Raw genomic sequence first — 16,026 nt, forward strand, 5'->3', positions numbered from 1 at the left:
CGGTCAGGACAACGCAGGGGTCACGGCACGGCCGGTGTCAGGGGTCCCAGGGGCTCAGGGGTGTGCCGGGGGTCAGGGCAGAGCCCGCGTGACCCCCAAAGTAGTCCCCTGTCGCTCATCGCCAGGTTCTCCCCCATCGCCATCGATGGCATGAGCGGCCTCGCGGGCGTGGGCCTGTCGGGGGGCGCGGCGGGCGCCGGCTGGTGTATCTTCGTGTACAACCTGTCGCCCGAGGCGGACGAGAGTGTGCTGTGGCAGCTGTTCGGGCCCTTCGGGGCGGTCACCAACGTCAAGGTCATCCGCGACTTCACCACCAACAAGTGCAAGGGCTTTGGCTTCGTCACGATGACCAACTACGACGAAGCGGCCATGGCCATCGCCAGCCTCAATGGCTACCGCCTGGGCGAGCGCGTGCTGCAGGTGTCCTTCAAGACCAGCAAACAGCACAAGGCCTGAGCCGCCGCCGCCGCCCGCCCTCCCCACCCTCCCCGGGCAGCAGAGAGAGAGAGAAAGAGAGAGAGAGGGGCCCCGAGAGAGACAGCGCAGGCAGACCACCGACGGCACGAGGGCCCCGCGTCCCTGCGGAAGCCACAGGGTGAGCACTCGGGGTGGGAGAGTCTGCAGGGAATGGGGGGTGCCTGGGGGTCCCCCACCCCGTCCTCCTGCCCCCACCCCAGGCTGGGCTGTTCACTCTCTCGTCTTGGTTTTGTTCATGGCGATGGTTTTTGTTTCTTTTTTCGGCTAAAAAGAAAGCAGAGATGTGCCCCCACCCCACCTTCAACCACCCTCCACGGGATGGCTTTGTGGGGACGCTGGGGGTGCCCTCCCAGACCCCCTTGCCCAGGCCTCCCCAACACCTAGATGAGCCTGAGGGGAGGGGGAACAGGTTTAAAAATCCCCAAAACGAAACGGAGGAGGGGTGTGGGCATCCCTGGCCCAGAGCCCCTGGATGGAGTGTGAGGAGCAGGGGGAGGGGCTGGAAACAGAAACAAAATGAAAAAAAAGGGGGGGGTGGGAGGGGAAGAAAAACTCTATTTTTGTAAAAAGGGAAAAAAGACCTCGTGGAGAATTTTTACTGGGGATTCTTGAACTTGAAAAAAAAACACAAAAAAGACAAAAAAAAAAAGAAAATATTTTGGCAGGTTATGTTTACCAACTGGGGCAGGGGCAGGGAGCAGGACTTGGGGGCCGGGGGTCCACGGGGCCACATAGAGAAACACAGCCACGCGAAGACACGCGGGGGCATGTGTGCACGCGTGCGTACACACACACACACACACACACACACACACACACACACCCCACAGGGACACACAGAAGCACTGACAGACCCAGAGACATGCCCCGGACACCTTCAGGAGCTCGTGGGCCAGACCCAGACATGCAGACACACACGTGGATAATCACAGGAGACCGAAGCAGGGGGGCTAGCAAATGTGGCCACGGGCAAACACCGATGTGGGCAGATGCGGCCGCAGGTGGATGCAGAATGCGAACATTTCCACGTGGACATGTGAAAGCAGAGACAGATATTCATTTGGACACAAATCTATAGACACCCAGTCATAAAGAAGCAGAGAGACAACACCCAGGAGACACCGACATGCCCATAGCATCCCTTAGGCCCAGGCGAGAGGTGGTAGCCCAGACCCTGGCCCAGTCCACTTCCTCCAGCTAGGCCGCCCGGGTCTCCTCCGGACGCGTGGCCCCACTCAGCCCGGCCCCAGGTTCTCTGCAAAACTCTCTCCTGGCTCATCAGTGGTCCCTGCCGCCCACGAACACAGGTGTGCACACACAGCATCCATGCATCCAAACACACGATACCTCGTTTCACTTTTGGCGTCATGGTGGGCTGGAGGCAGCCCCCCCCAACACTTGAGGCCAAAGGACCCCCCTGTCCCCGGGGCTGAACCTCCCTGGGCCCAGGCCCTGGCCCAGAGGCTGAGAGGGGAGGCAGGGCCCTGAGCCTTCCCCCTCCCCCAAGGCCTCCCCAGCAGGAAGTACCCGCTGTTCCCTCCAGGCCCCCCCCCCCCCGCCCCGGGGTGGATGGGCCCAGGGGTCCAGCCCCGAATTCCTTCTCCCCCCACTTGTCACCCCTTTTCAGTTTGTTGGGTTTTTCTGTCTTTCCAAACTCCTGAGGGCCGTGGATGCAGCCCCCATCCTGAGCCCCAGCCCCGGCTTCTGTCTGGAAAGTCCAGACACTTTCCATTCCCCTAGTTTTCATTCTTTGTAAAAAAAAAAAAAGAAAAAAAAAAGAAAAAAAAAGAAAAAGAAAGAAAAAATTCCAACAGAAGCCGAAGGCCGGAGCCCCTGGGAGCCCTCGCAGCCCCCCACCCCCCGCAGCGGGCCCAGTCGGAACTGAGAATTACAAACCCCGAGTTCAGCTTCAGTCGCCCTTCCTCCGGTGTCCCTGCGTTTGGTGTCCGGCCATGGCCCCATCTGACTGCCCAGCTCTCTCTCCCCCACCCCTCCCGGTGTTTGTTAGTAAACGTCTGTGGAGCTTCTGCTGCAAGGAACAAAAAGAAAAAAAAAAATCAAAAAAGTGACAAAAAAACACAAACAGAAGAGAAAAAAGCAACAAAAAAAGGAAGAAAAAAAAACACACAGAAGAGATTCAAAAAAAAAGGAAAAAAAAAAAAAGACATAAACTGGCACCAGTTAACTTTCTTGTACTTTTTTGCCGAATTTAGCTTCTTGTAGTTTTAACTTATTGCTATGTTAACTATTTATTCTCCTTGTTGCCCTGTAAGGACATTTGTGTATATTTCTGTTACTTCATCCAGTTTGCAAGTTTAAAGGAACCACGATGTTCTCTTTGTTTCTTTAAGTTTTGCTGAGACGTGGTTATGCCTAATTTATTTATAAAAGGGGAAATGGAATCATTAAAGTAATAATAATTATTAATAACAGTAATGGTAGCCGAGCGGCGCCCGGGGGGCGTGTGCTCTGTGGGGCGGTCCCCGCGGCCAGCGACGTCCGGGGTCTTAATGGGATTCTTTTTGCTCGTCTTGAGAATTTTTTCAGTCCTATTTAGCTGGTGAAAAACCCTAGCTTGTTCTTGATACACGAACCTATTTATTCTTGTGGTTTTTGAGTCCTTCCCAACCTCCCAGCTCCCCTCCAGCAGGGCAGGCACCCCCAGCGGGTCCACCCCTCTCCCTCTGCTGTGTCTTGGGGCTCTCTCCCCTCCGCCCTCCGAGCGCAGGGACACGTGGGCACACGTGGGCAGCGTGCAGGAGGCGTCTGTGAGCAATAAGGGCTGGGTCTGTCCCCTACCCTGGGGCAGCCGGGCTCTGCAGAGGGGGCACCTCCCCACACACACCCTCCCCCCCACTGAGGCCTAGGCCCCTGACACCCCCAAGTCTGGGAGGGGACTCCTTTTTCTAAAACACGGAACTCAGCCCAGCCAGGCCCCATCCCCAGAGGCCATCCCCTCACCCCAGGGGCCGGTGGGGGGGGCGGGCCTGGGGTCTTCCACATCCCTGGGGGTCAGGGGCAGGGCCCGTGGGATGGGGGCTCAGCCCCTCCAGCCCTCCCTTCATCCTGTTATTTATTCAGAAGGTTTCAAATCACGACAGAGTCCATGTTGGAGGTGATAAAGAACTGTAAAAAAAAAAAGAAAAAAGACAAAAAAAAAAAAAGAAAGAAAAAGACAAAAAAAATCACAAAAACCCAAAACCCAACAGGAACACTTTGCGTTGCGTTTAGACTATTTATTACCGGGATTACAGGCCTGGCCGCGGTAACAGACTTTTACATGGAATTGTTTAATTATTTGTACTTTTCATGCCAGAAAATAAAAGTTCAGAATCTTATGGTCTCAGCTGTCTGTGCCGGCAGGTGGGGAGCTTCGGGCGTGTGTCATTGGCCCGAGCTGTGTGGCCACACCTAGGCTGCTGTCCCTCGCTGGGCCTGGCTCTCACCTGGAGCCCCGGGGCCTCCCCACGACCCAACTGGGACTCAGGATGGGTGGGCAACTGGTGTGGGCAGAAACCCAGATGCCAGGGGCCTGGAGTCCGTCTGCCCTGTGGTGCTGGACTTCTCTCTGTGGCCCATGCGGCAGCTCAGATGTGAATCAGGCTCTGGTAAGACCCCAGCTGTGGAGCCAGCCTGATGGGGGACAAGGTCTGGGCACCATCTGCAGAAAGCCGCTTCTCCTGAATCCCACCCTTGGCCCATCCCTGGCCCCGTTTACACCTGAGCAAAGCAAGGCAGACAGAGCCTGGTTGGGGGGGATGGTGTTTATTGTTTTGAGGTCATAGGTCAAGTCACTCATCCCCATCAGGAAGAGAGGCAGACACCCTGGGCGGGGCCGGGGCGCCCAGGGCGGGCGAACTCTTGTATTCCACCTTTGGAGACCGCCGGGGCCTGGGAACGTGGCCGTGCCACCCCCGGCAGGTCACAGAGCTCCACACGGCTCCTGCCCCCATGGGAAGGCTGAACACACCGGGGCGGGGGGGGGGGGGGGGGGGCGGGGGCGGGCCTCGGGCCACAGGCGGCGGGGTGGGTGGGCGGCACCGCCGGTGAGATCTCCATGCCTTGAGGTTCTGGAGCCAGAGAAAGACCAAATGAGAAGACGGAGACGGAAGCGGACGGGTACGGACAGAAGTGTTCCGCAGACCCTGCTGGCTGCAGCCCCGAGTCGAGGAGGGCGCCTCAGCTCCCTGCCCACCTTGGCGCCCAGCCGGGCTAGAGCTCGTCGTGGTCACCGTCTGCAGGCGTGTCGGGCGGCGGCTCCGGGCAGGCGGCCGGCGTCATCAGCTCCATGAGGTACTCACAGCGGCTGGGCTCCGTGGTGCTGGTCACCACGGTCTCCTTGCCACACAGCAGGCGCACCTGGGATGGGCGGGCAGGGGCTCAGGTGGGCTCAGGTGGGCCTGGGCCCCCACAACACCTGCCCCCCACACCCCCCCCGGCACTCACGGTGGTGGAGCGGTTGGGGCCCTGCCAGCAGCCCGTTCCCTGCTCGTACTTCATGGCGCTGAACTTGTCGTGGTCAGGGCCAGCCCACGAGCCCCAGGTGCTGCGGGAGACGGGGTGCTTAGGGTGGGGAGGGTGGGGGGGGCTGGCGGGGCCTGGGGAGCTGGGGGAGTGGGGGTCCAGTCTAAGCCCACTCACCCAAGGCTGGTGGGGGAGCCGCCGAGCTTGGGTTTCTGAGAGACGAGCTTGAAGGGGCAGAGCCGGTAGACGTACCTGTCACAGGAAGGGGAAGGTGGGCAGGGGACACAGGACCCCAGCCTCCTCCGTGCGCCCACACACAGGGCACATAGGCACCTCGAAGTGTGCTGACTGCCCGTGAGCCCACCCCCTCACTCCCCCGTGTCCTCTCCCTGGCCCGGGCAGGGCCCCAGAAGTACGCCCTCCCCGCCCCTGCCCTGCCGGCCCGGTTGGGGGGCGCACTCGTTGGTGGTGAGCTCGTAGCACTGGCTGTACAGGTAGGCAAACTCTCCGTTGGGGCCAAAGTCAAACGAAATCTCCTGCTCCAGGTTCCTGGAAGGGGGGGGCCAAGCCGTGAAGGGGCAGCTGGGGATGCCACAGCCTCATTCAGGACCACACAGGGAGGCCCACTCCAGCCACGGAGGGCCACTCAGGGACTGGGCTCAGGCTCCCCACCGTCTGGGGCCCCTCCCTGCAGGAGCCACCCCTGCCTTACAGAGGCAGCCTCGGCAACTCCCCATCACCACCTTCCCCGGGGAGTCAGCTCCGCAGCAGGCCTCCCGCGTGGCAGGTGGGAATGTGGCCCTGCTGTGGCCGCATACCCACCCCCCTACCTGATGGACTCCTCCATGTCCCTCAAGGACCGCTCAGCCTCCTCAAACTTGTTGCGGGCCTCCTGGGCGGCTGGAGGGGGTGGGCAGGGTGGGAGGAGGTCAGAGGCGCCCCAACCCCCATCCGGGAAGGAGAGGGAGGGGCTGCCGCAGATACACTCCGCTTCCCACAGCTCCCCTGCTCTGAGTGAGGACCGGGCCCAGGAAGGCCCCCGACAGCCCCAGGGCAGAACCCCGCCCCCCCCAGGCTCTCTACCCCAGCGGGAGGAGGATCAGGACTCTCGGGGCCTAGCTGGCTCCTCGCCCGCCGGGGTGGCACAAACAAGCAGCAGCCGGAGGCGGCAGGAGGGTCCCTGGGGCACACCCCCCCCCCCGGGACGGCCCCAACTCCCCAGGCTCACTCAGGGCCAACGCAAGCCCATCTTGGGAAACAAGTGAGACCCGCTTCGAGGGTCCCTGCAGGTGTGGATCACGGGGAGCACAGATTCGGGCAGGGTCCCCTCCCTCCCCCGCCTGGCCCTCACCGTCAATGAAGGCCTGAGTCTGCTCATCGTAGGGTGGCATTTTGTCCTCTTCAGTGGGGCTGGCCGCAGGCTGAGGGGGGGCCAGGGGGGGCGGGGCCTCCTGGGGGGAGGAGGGGCAGAGTCAGCAAGTGCCCCAGCCCCCACCCCGTCACCCCCCGCCGTCCCCCCCCCCCGCGCCCCGCAAACACACACCTTGGGCTGCTCCCCCTGCACCTGGGAATCTTCCTCCTCCTCCTCCTCCTCCTCCATCTCTTCCTCCTCCTCCTCCTCCTGCTCCTCCTCCTCGTCCACGGGCCGCAAGGGCGCTGGAGACTGCTCCTCCCTGGGCTCTGTCAGGTCAGGCTCAGAAGGCGCAGGTGGGGGGCTAGTGGGCAGCGCCTGGAGGGTGTGCGGGCAGTAGGTGCCACGGGCTCGGTGGTCCATCCCCACCTCCCCAGGGACTCAAGTCCAAGCTCACACCATCACCCAGCGGGCAGCCTCAGTGTCTCTGCCCCTCTACCCAGCGGGCAGCTGATAGGGGACCCTCCCCGGAGGGGGCCTGGATGACCCCGCTGGCCAGGATGGCCGTGGGCCGGAAGCAGAGGCAGGTCCTTTGTGAGGCACCTGCGGGGGGCAGGGCAGGGAGGGTACTGCATGCCCCCCCCCCCGCTGACCTCGGAGCGGTACTTGTCCCTGATGGCAGCCCACACGCGGTCATAGAAGGCAGGAGCGTCCGTCTGCACATCTCCCCCGAGCAGGGCCTGTGTGCATGTTGGGGGCAGCGTCAAGGTCGGCGCCTTCACGTGCCCCACCCCGCCCCGTGTGCCCCAGGCACGCTGGAGCAGGGGGGGTGCCCTGACCTGCCCCCCCCTTAGCCAGACCTGGGCGCTGAGGCGGAGCCGCCCCAAGGGGGCAGCACAGGCCTGTGGGAAAGAGGGCGGGCCCCAGAGGAGGGGAGAAGCGGGGGAGCAGGTAGGGCTAAGGGCCTCAGCAGCCAGGAAGAGAAACGGAGAGACAGAGAAGGAGAGGGAGCTCCAGAGCACAAGCACCGGAGGTGGCCGGGCCCTGGGGAAGAGGCAGAGGCCCAGGCGGGGCAGGGAAGGAGCCAGCAGCAGGCAGCCAGCCCCAGCTAGGACAGACAGCCAAGGCCGCCCTCGAGGAGGCCAGAGCAGGGTGGGGGGCACGCACTCGGGAGGGGGCACATGGGGCCAGGTGGGTGGGAAATCTAACCAGGTGCCCCCACGGCACCCGTGTGGGGCCCCCAGGTCCCAAAGGGCAGGGAGGAGAGCTGGACTGCTACCCTCTCGCCTCACCCAGGCAAGGCCCAGTGGCATCAGCCCTGCTGGGCACCCCAGCAGCCCAGGGCCAGCCTGTCCCCCACCCCCTGGCCCTGAGGTCACCCTAGGGCAATGAGACCTCTACAAGTCCCAGGGCAAGCAGAAGGATGGGGTACCTGAGCTTCCCCTTCTGATAGTGCCCCGTCACCGTCGGTGTCCAACTCCGGATGCGTCTGTAGCTCGGTGACCGAGACCCTGCAGGGGCGCAGGGAGAGGTCGGCAGAGCGGTGAGGCCCACTGGCTCTGGGCCCGCTACCTGCTCCCCGCCCCCTTGTCAGGGCCCCTCCCCAGACTCAAAGTGGGAGGGGAGGCAGAAGTTGGGAGAAGGTGAACTCGGGTTGGGGTGTGGGGGGGGCCAGTCCCATCTCCTCCCCTGTCCTGATGACTCCACAGCCCTGAAGGGGCTCAAAGGAGAAACAAAGACTCCATGTTCCCGAAAGCTCACCCTCTACTCGGCCATTAGCCTGGGTCAGCCAGCGAGTTCAGGGGCACAGTGGGATTAAAAGGGGTCTGGCTTTTGTCAAAGTGACCCAGGCCACAGAATAGGCTTGGGAAAGGTAATGGAATCCCCCAGCTACCTCACCTGGCTCCTTGCATGTGGGGGGTTCCCTCATCTACCTTCGGGGTCTTTCTGGGCCTACTTTATACCTGAGTAAGCAGGGGCTCAGTAAGGGGACAGCAAGCTAGTCCCAACCAGATATGGTTTGGGACTAGCTAAGGACCCATGCTGAGGAGGTGGGGCTCAGGCACAGGGTAGGGGGAGGTGGGAGGAGGGAACCCCAGGCCCAGGGCAGGATGGGTAGACTCACGCCCCATCCATATCGTCATCCAGCTCCTGGAAGGCGTTGGCCGCCAGCTCCTGTTCCCGCTGGGCCTTGGAGGCGGCCTGCCGCTCTGTGGAGGGGCCGGCTCCGTCACCCGCCACCCTGAGACCTGCCCCGCCCCGCCCCAACACCCCACGTGTCCCACCATGTGCTTGGCCCTGCACTGGGTGCCGAGTCGAGCCACTGAAGAGCACAGACCAGGGACGGGAGCCAGGAGCTGCCAAAGGCTGGCCAGGGTGGGGGCCAAGGAGGAGGCAAGAAGTGCCAGATAGCGGGGAGACCCCGAAGCGGGGAGTTGAGAGGGTCTGCAGACATGGGGGCTGGGGCTCGAGGACACCCTGGGACTTTGGGTTTGAACAAGCAGAGGGGCTCACAGAGACCGTGCAAGGGTGGGCGGGAGATCACGCATAGGTCGGCCACGTCTGGGAGGCCCCCATGTGAAGCAGCCATGCACCCCAGGTCCGCTCTCCAACACGAAGGTCAGGATGGAGACTGGGGTGGGGTGTGGCCAAGCCAGGAAGGCTTCCTGGGGGCCCAGGGCGGTGCCTCCTCCCCTGGCCTCACCCCCACCTAGTCGGACTGGACGAGAAAGCGGCCACAGCGACTGAGCTCCTGGTGTACATGGAGGCTCCGCTCAGCCATCTCCAACGGGACAAGCAGGGTTCCCTCTGCCATGCTGTGCTTCACCCCCAGGGAGCCCGCCACGTCCCAGAGACCCGGCTGGCTGGCCGAAGGGACCTGCCCGCGGTTCCCCGGCTGGGGAAGGGCAGGGCCAGGGGCAGAGACACAGGATGGGTTAGGAAGCTGGCTTCCATCAGGATGAACAGAGAGAAGAGACCTCCCGATTTCCCAGCACTGGAGGGGAAGGCAGAGCTTGGGGACAGCTGTCTGAGTGGCGGGGCCCCGAGTGTGCTTCTCGGTGGGGAAGTACTGGCTGGACGCCGCCCGGGAAAGCGGGGGAGATAACAAAGTCCAGGGTCTCCCAAGAGCAGTGGAGGGTGGAAGCCAGGGTCTAGGGGCAGAAACAGTCTCTGCTGAGGGAAGGAGGGGAGGCTGCAGATGCCACTGGGGTTCTGGACCCGAGGCCTCCCTGCTCACCCGCCCCCGGGGCCATGAACAGCTTCAGCCTGCCTTCAGGTCCACTTCTCTCCACCCCTGTGCCCCGCCCCCGTCCCACGCAGACCACCGCTTGCCTGGACCAGTGTGGTCAGCTCCTCCCTGGTTTCCTGGTTTCTGTTCCTCCTCTGTTCAGAATCCTCTATGGCTCCCACCTCACTAGGGGTAAAAGCCTAAGTCCCCGCCACGGTCCCCAAAGCCCCGCCCTGTTCTCTCCCCCACACCCCTCCCATTCTCCTCACTCCCTCCCTCCTGCCACACAGCCTCCTTGCTGGGCCTTAAAAACCAGACATGAGGGGGCGCCTGGGTGGCTCAGTTGCTAAGCGTCTGCCTTCGGCTCAGGTCACGGTCCCAGGGTCCTGGGATCAAGCCCCGCATCGGGCTCCCTGCTCTGCGGGAAGCCTGCTTCTCCCTCTCCCACTCCCCCTGCTTCTGTTCCCTCTCTTGCTGTGTCTCTCTCTGTCAAATAATAAATAAAATCTTAAAAAAAACAACAACAACAACAAGACATGAGGCTGCCTCAGGGCCTTTGCACCTGTGTCCTCTGCTTGGCTCACTCCTTCTCTCAGCAGGTAGGGGCTATCTCCATCTTGTTCAGTGCTAAACTACTGGTACCTGGGATGTGCCTGGCACACAGCAGGCACCCCACGAATGCTGGATGAACTACTGGATTACTGATTTTATGAGAAACCAAGGCAGAGAGAGAAAGGGACAAAGAATGCAGCAGGTGCCCAGGGAGATGGAGGAGATCAGCAGTGTAGACTCAGAGATAGGTTGCCTGACTCCCGGTTACCAGCCCAGGGAGTAGCCAGGGCCACACTTCCAAATCCTTCCTGCAATGCCTGGACCCTTAACTAGTCTCGAGGAGGTTTCTGCCCCACCTAGCCCGTCTAGCCTGCTTCCACACGGTGACCCCCACCGGACAGACTGCCAAGGCTCCCGATTTTCCAGAATGGCAGCACAACCTGCCAAAAGCAAGAAAACGCTGGACAAAGCATAAAAAACCATCTTCAACCAACCAAAGTGATGTATGTTGCCAGGGCAAAGAGCAACTCAGGAAGGTTAAAGGACATGGAAGCTCCCGGCAAATCCGGAGGTCTGTGTTGACGAGAATTTGTGAGACAACAGAGAGGGAATCAAAGCCCCGGATGGGGAGAATGGGAAAGCCCCCCCCCCACTAAGCTGGGACCTCACCCCAGGGTGGCCCCCTTAAGGAGAAGCTGGACCAGAAATCACCTTGCCTGTGCTCACACCTCCACTCCCACTGCCTGACGGGTTGGAGGGGCCTCCAGCCTTCACTCTGGATTCAGGGGATCCCCCAGTGGTAGTGTTCCCATGTGGCTGGCAGAAAGAACAGCACCTCCTCTCGGAAAAACAATCACTTCTGCTAGGCTGCAGATTATTCCTACAGATGACTTTCGAATACAATGACCAACGCACAGGCGAAGACAATGAGGCACACGGAGGACTAAGGCACCATGATCGAAAGTCAGCAGACACGAGAGCCAACGGGTGTGAGCCTCGCTCCCGGGGCCAGGCGCTGCCCGGCCGGAAGACAAGGGCCGGGCCTGGCCACCCCGTGACGTACCCTCCCACCGCTTCTGGTGCTGCTCTTTGGCCTCCTTCTCTGGCTTCTCGGCCTCCTCCTTCACCGTGCGCAGCATCTCCACCTGGTCCTCCAGGGACTTCTTTCCAGCCTGTAGCTCAGCAAGCTTTGCCTGGGTGGGCAAAAGGCAAGGTGCCACCTCTCCTTCTGTTCTGCCTTCTGCCTGGGTGCCATCTCCCCGCCTCTACGCCACAGGGTGGCCACAGGTGACCTCCCCGAAGCACCCACCTCCCTGTGGTTCCCCAGAGCTCACCGGAGAGAACCCTGCACACCTCGGTGTAGCCGCCCTGCCCCGGTCCTGCATAACCAGGCCCCACTGCTCCAGCCCCAGCTGTCCTACCACTATCTCGACCTGTAGGCTCCAACTACCCTGACAACATTTAGATTCCCCAGAGGCTCTCTGCCTTCCATTCTTCGCACATGCCTTCCCTCTGCCCAGAACACTCTGCATGGCTAACTCTGAATTATCCCACAGCTTTCAGCTTAGGTAGAGGCCTTCTCCTCCGGAAGCCGTCCCTGCTTCCTGCCCCCACGGCAGGTGGGAGGAAGAGGGAAGACTGGGCACGAGTCTCCTCTCTGCCTCATAGCCCCAACCCAAACGACCCTTTTTCCAGGGGCCCTGGGTGTCCCTTTGGCAACTGCCCCTCTCAGCGGACAATGCGCCCTTGAGGCAATTCCAGGTCTGTTTCCAGTCTCACGCCCACCACACCGCAGCACATTCTGGGCCTCTGTGGATGTTTCAAGAAGGGACGAGTGTGCTGTGTGGATGGGGCCCCCAGCTGAAGGGTCTTAGACCAAGCCCCGCCACAGGATCATTTTCCTCCTAAGACCTTGGCCCACATCTCAGCCTGGCCTGCTCCCAGGATCCTCCTACTGCCTTCAGGAGCGCAAAACTCACTTGGAGCCAGCCTCACTGCATGGCTCCCTCACTATCTTCTGAATTCAGAGAGGACTTCACTGAGCCTCCCCCCCCGTGACCTCAAAAGGGGTCTCACCAGCCAGGGCGTGGAGGGGAGAAAGACCCAGAACCTTCCCTGGGCAGAAAAACAGAGCTGAAGCCCTCACGCGGAGAGTCTGGCAGAAGTCCAGGGGCAGTGCTGAGGACTCCGACCCGTCTAACAGCCCAAGGGGGTGGTGGGCAGGGGAGGGAGAAACACATGCCTGGGCACACGACTTCTTCCAGCCCCTGCAGCACTCACCCTACGGAACTAACCCGGCTGCTCTGACAACGTCTTGAGTCCTCCCCCAGAACGGGGAGGTCACATGGTCATCAGCCTCATCTTACAGATGATGGCACCACGGAACCAGCATGCAGAGAGGCGTCCCTCCTGTTCTGGGATGCAGGAGGAGACTCCTCTAAGCCCACTTCAGCAGCCTGCCACCAAGGCCCTGCGCAAGACCTGTGCCGACCACCACCTGGTAACGGCTTAACCAATGACCAAACAGCCAGCGGACGAATGGGTAAACCAAGGCACACACAGGTGGTAACTGGCCCCGGGACTCCACCAGTCAGGGGCAGGTGTCAATCCCAACCAGCCTCACCGGCCTATGACCCCAGGCCTCAGGGCCCAGACTGTCCGGGGTTCAGCCCCACGGGGGTCCCTCACCTGCTTCTCCTCCCGAGCCTTCTTCCAGTCCTCGATGAGGATCTTCTTTAGGCGGAACCCCTCTCGCGTGACCTCTGCCATCTGCTGCAGCGTCTCTCTCTCCTTACGGCCCTTCTCCCTGGGGTGGAGCGAACGCACAAGCACCACCGGGGAGGCCCTTAGGGCTCACAGCTCTGCCTCCTCCAAAAGGGCTCAACCTACCTGCTGCCCACCCCATGTGGGGAAACATGGAGCAAACCCCCCCTCCCCGCACTTCCTCAGAACCCTTCATCCCTGTCCCTGAGAGAAGGGACAGCAGTCAGAGTTCGTTCACTGTAGGGATCTAAGAGAGGGGCTAGGGAATGCTCGGATGTGGGGCTAGAAGTTGGCTCCCAAATGAGAAAGAAAAGCACAGAAATCATCCCTGTCCCTGAGAGAAGGGACAGCAGTCAGAGTTCGCTCACTGTAGGGATCTAAGAGAGGGGCTAGGGAATGCTCGGATGTGGGGCTAGAAGTTGGCTCTCCCCTCCACGAGAAGGCCATCTGATGGATAACTGTGTGGCCCTTGACCCGCCCTGTACCTAAAAAATCTCCCATCAGCTGAGTTTACAAAAGTACTAGGATTTTCAGCTTCTCTGAAAAACGAATCTAGTTTGGCCATCTGTCTTTGACCACCTGGAGTCAAGGGGCAGGTGTTCCTTTAGATGCCACAATGCTCACCACTCCCTACTGCCTCATGCTCAGCTGCCTTCTGCTGTTTATACCACCTGCCTGGGGGCATTTCAGTTTTCAGGTCCTGCCGCAAGGGCGGAGCAATTCAAAGATCGGAGTCTCAAGTTAAGACAGGCCTGGGTTCAAGTCCTGGCTCCGCTCTGTCCTAACTGGGGGAACCTTGGGGAAAGTCACTTTTTATTCTAAACTTGACTTTCCTCCTCCGCTGAATTGGAAAACAACGGTGCCTGCTTCTGGGCCAGCGATGGAGTGGCCATGTGGTGTTCGTTCACAAGGCACTGGCAGAGTGAGCACTCGACAGACAAGAGAAGAGAGGGGCTTGGTTCACTGGGTGGGGCGAGGCAAGGTCAGGGGCGTGGGGGCGGGGGGGGGGACACAGCCACACACTTGCAGGTGTTCTCACAGACGATCCCGCTGTTGTATTCATCGGTCCCATCACAGCAGTCTGAGAGCAGAAGCAGGGATGGATCAGACCCGGTGGTGGCTCCTCCCTACTCCCCCCACAGCCCATTTCCCCACCCCCGGTGTGATCTCACTCACCACAAACTCCATCGTTGACCCATCTGGAGGAGATGTACAAGGGCTTGTAGCCAGTGTTGGTGCAGTGGAAGCTGCCGTTGGGACAGGCGGCCGTACCTGCAGGAGGAAGAGTTTTCAGGGTGACCTCAGGCTAACCCATCACACCCACCCATGGACAAATCTCCCCGACACGCGTGCACATAGACAGCCCGTGAGGCCCACCAATGCAGAGAAAGGGAAGGAAGGGCAGCTGCACACTCAGGGCCTGAAATAAATCTCTCCAACGTTCTCTCCTGCCTCTCCACACCAAGGCCCTCGGAACAGGGCCCGGCCGACTGCTCCATCCCTTGCCTCCACTTCTGTCTTTGTCTGCCCTTCGACCACACCTTCTCTCCCATCTCTGAGTATTTGCACCTGAGGGCACCTCCATTTTTAGCACACTTCAGGGTTCAGTGGAGCCCTCACTTCCTGACCCCCAGGCTGGGTTCCCCCAGCAGCTGGTGAGCCCTCCTCACCAAACCACTGGCTTCTATGCCTGCTTCCCCCCCATTCAACAGGGAGCCAAGCGAGGGCAGGACTGGGTCTGTCTTGGTCACCACCACACGGGCTGGCATTGCCCCGGCACTCAAAAAACCTCGAATAAATGAATGAATGAATGAATGAAGAATGAATGAATGAACGAACCGAGACTCACCTGGCTCATCTGAGCCATCCTTGCAGTCACAGTAGTCATCATTGACCTGATCAAAAGGGATGGTGGCAGAGCCGTCCAGGCAAGTGAAAGGCTTGGACTCGTCATAGAAGTGATGGTCTGGGACGGAGGTAAGGGGCTCAGTCCAAGGCAAGAAGAGACCCTCGCAGCCCTCACCCAGCAGCTGAGCATTGCCACCTTCCCTACCCAGAGGCCCGGAAACTGAGGCAGAAGGCTCAAAGTATCTATCCCAGGGGCCAAGTCGGGCCCTCCCACACCCTTTCCCCACCTCCAGCCACCTCCAGCTGGCGGACTCACTGGTGAGGGAGACGCCCCGGGGCCTCTTGACCTCCACGGCCCAGCACAGGGGCAGCAGCACCACGAGCAGTAACATCCCGCAGAAGCTCGCAGGCCGGAAACGGGTTCTGGGGGTAGGAAGCCGGCTGCGGGGAGAGGGGCTGTGCACCCACGCTGCGGCAAGAAAGGGATGGCGGGTCAGGGGGAGAGGGCTACTTCCAGCCAAAGGAAGTCACCTCTTCCTCCAGCCAACTGGACTCCTCCATCGCTTCCGGGCAATGGGGGCTCACTCTGCTTCCGACATCGGGGGGTGGGCGGCGGAGGGGGGCTCTCCCCAATCTTGCCCAGAGGGAGTCTCACTTTGCTCATATCAATGGTGGGAAGCTCAAAACCTCCGCTCCCTGCCGGGGGGTGGGGGGGGGTAGTGACCTATCCAATTCCCGCCAATTGGCCGAAGGGGTTAACAGTCTCCCATTCTACCGGCGAACACCCTTCAGCTGCCCCCAATAAGAAACTGGGGTGACACCCCCCCCCCGCGCGTTAATTCACCACCTACACGAGGCCGGGGCAAAGGTCAAAATCCACCGCGCCCCCCAGCCCAGCAGCCAACCGCTCCTCCAGAAAAAAGAAAGCGGAAATATGTGGGATCCGTCACTTCCGGCATCACGCCGCGCGTGCGGAGCGGCGACCCAAGGGTGCCATGTTGGGAGTGGCAAATGGGGGAGGGGGTGGGCGGGAACCCAGGCGGCCATCTTGGATAGGACTGTGAAGCCCTGGAGGGGATCGTTCTGATGGTTCGCGCTTAATGGCGGCGCTCGGTTCCTCCATCTTGGGAGTGGCAGGCTCAGCAGCCGGAAAAGAAGGTTCCTGAAAAATGCCCTGGAAACCCAGCGGAGTGGTGGTGGTGTTGGGGCGGTGCTTTAAAAAAAAAAAAGTAGGGGGTGCCTGGCTGCTTCAGTCCAGGAGCGGGACTCTTGATCTTGGGGTTGCGGGTTCGAGCCCCATATTGGGTGTAGAGGTTACTCAAAAATAAAATCTTAAAAAAAA

At 60.9% G+C, this 16,026-nt stretch overlaps 1 protein-coding gene across 2 annotated transcripts; it reads right to left on the reverse strand.

Moving 5' to 3' along the window:
• Positions 1–4,468: 4,468 nt before the first annotated feature.
• PRKCSH (PRKCSH beta subunit of glucosidase II) lies at positions 4,469–15,617 on the reverse strand. 2 transcript variants are annotated; one of them, XM_088017214.1, is made up of 18 exons: positions 15,536–15,617; positions 15,001–15,153; positions 14,686–14,802; positions 14,013–14,108; positions 13,860–13,917; positions 12,762–12,879; positions 11,137–11,266; positions 8,418–8,502; positions 7,725–7,803; positions 6,946–7,032; positions 6,485–6,670; positions 6,293–6,392; positions 5,772–5,841; positions 5,401–5,490; positions 5,119–5,193; positions 4,924–5,023; positions 4,673–4,836; positions 4,469–4,547 (listed from the first exon to the last, which is right to left on the reverse strand). In XM_088017214.1, exons 2-17 carry the CDS (start codon positions 15,074–15,076, stop codon positions 4,690–4,692), a joined length of 1,614 nt encoding a protein of 537 aa, XP_087873340.1. In that variant the 5' UTR covers positions 15,077–15,153; positions 15,536–15,617; the 3' UTR covers positions 4,469–4,547; positions 4,673–4,689. The 2 variants fall into 2 exon arrangements, with proteins under 2 accessions (XP_087873340.1, XP_027944541.1); XM_028088740.2 differs by having other exon boundaries at positions 4,477–4,836.
• Between the last annotated feature and the right edge of the window lie 409 nt (positions 15,618–16,026).

This window comes from Eumetopias jubatus, unplaced genomic scaffold (genome assembly GCF_037043125.1).
Source record: "Eumetopias jubatus isolate StellerSeaLion01/CBP00866 unplaced genomic scaffold, mEumJub1_p1.0 scaffold_1, whole genome shotgun sequence".
Lineage (NCBI taxonomy): Eukaryota > Metazoa > Chordata > Mammalia > Carnivora > Otariidae > Eumetopias > Eumetopias jubatus.

Excerpts from the sequence above, each read along its gene's own strand:
- PRKCSH (XM_088017214.1), bottom strand. The coding sequence starts at position 15,076 with ATGTTACTGCTCGTGGTGCTGCTGCCCCTGTGCTGGGCCGTGGAGGTC. Across the intron at positions 8,503-11,136 it reads GCACCAGAAGCGGTGGGAGG|AGCGGCAGGCCGCCTCCAAG; the intron begins GTACGTCACGGG and ends GCCCCTCCACAG. Across the intron at positions 7,804-8,417 it reads GATGACGATATGGATGGGGC|GGTCTCGGTCACCGAGCTAC; the intron begins GTGAGTCTACCC and ends GCGCCCCTGCAG.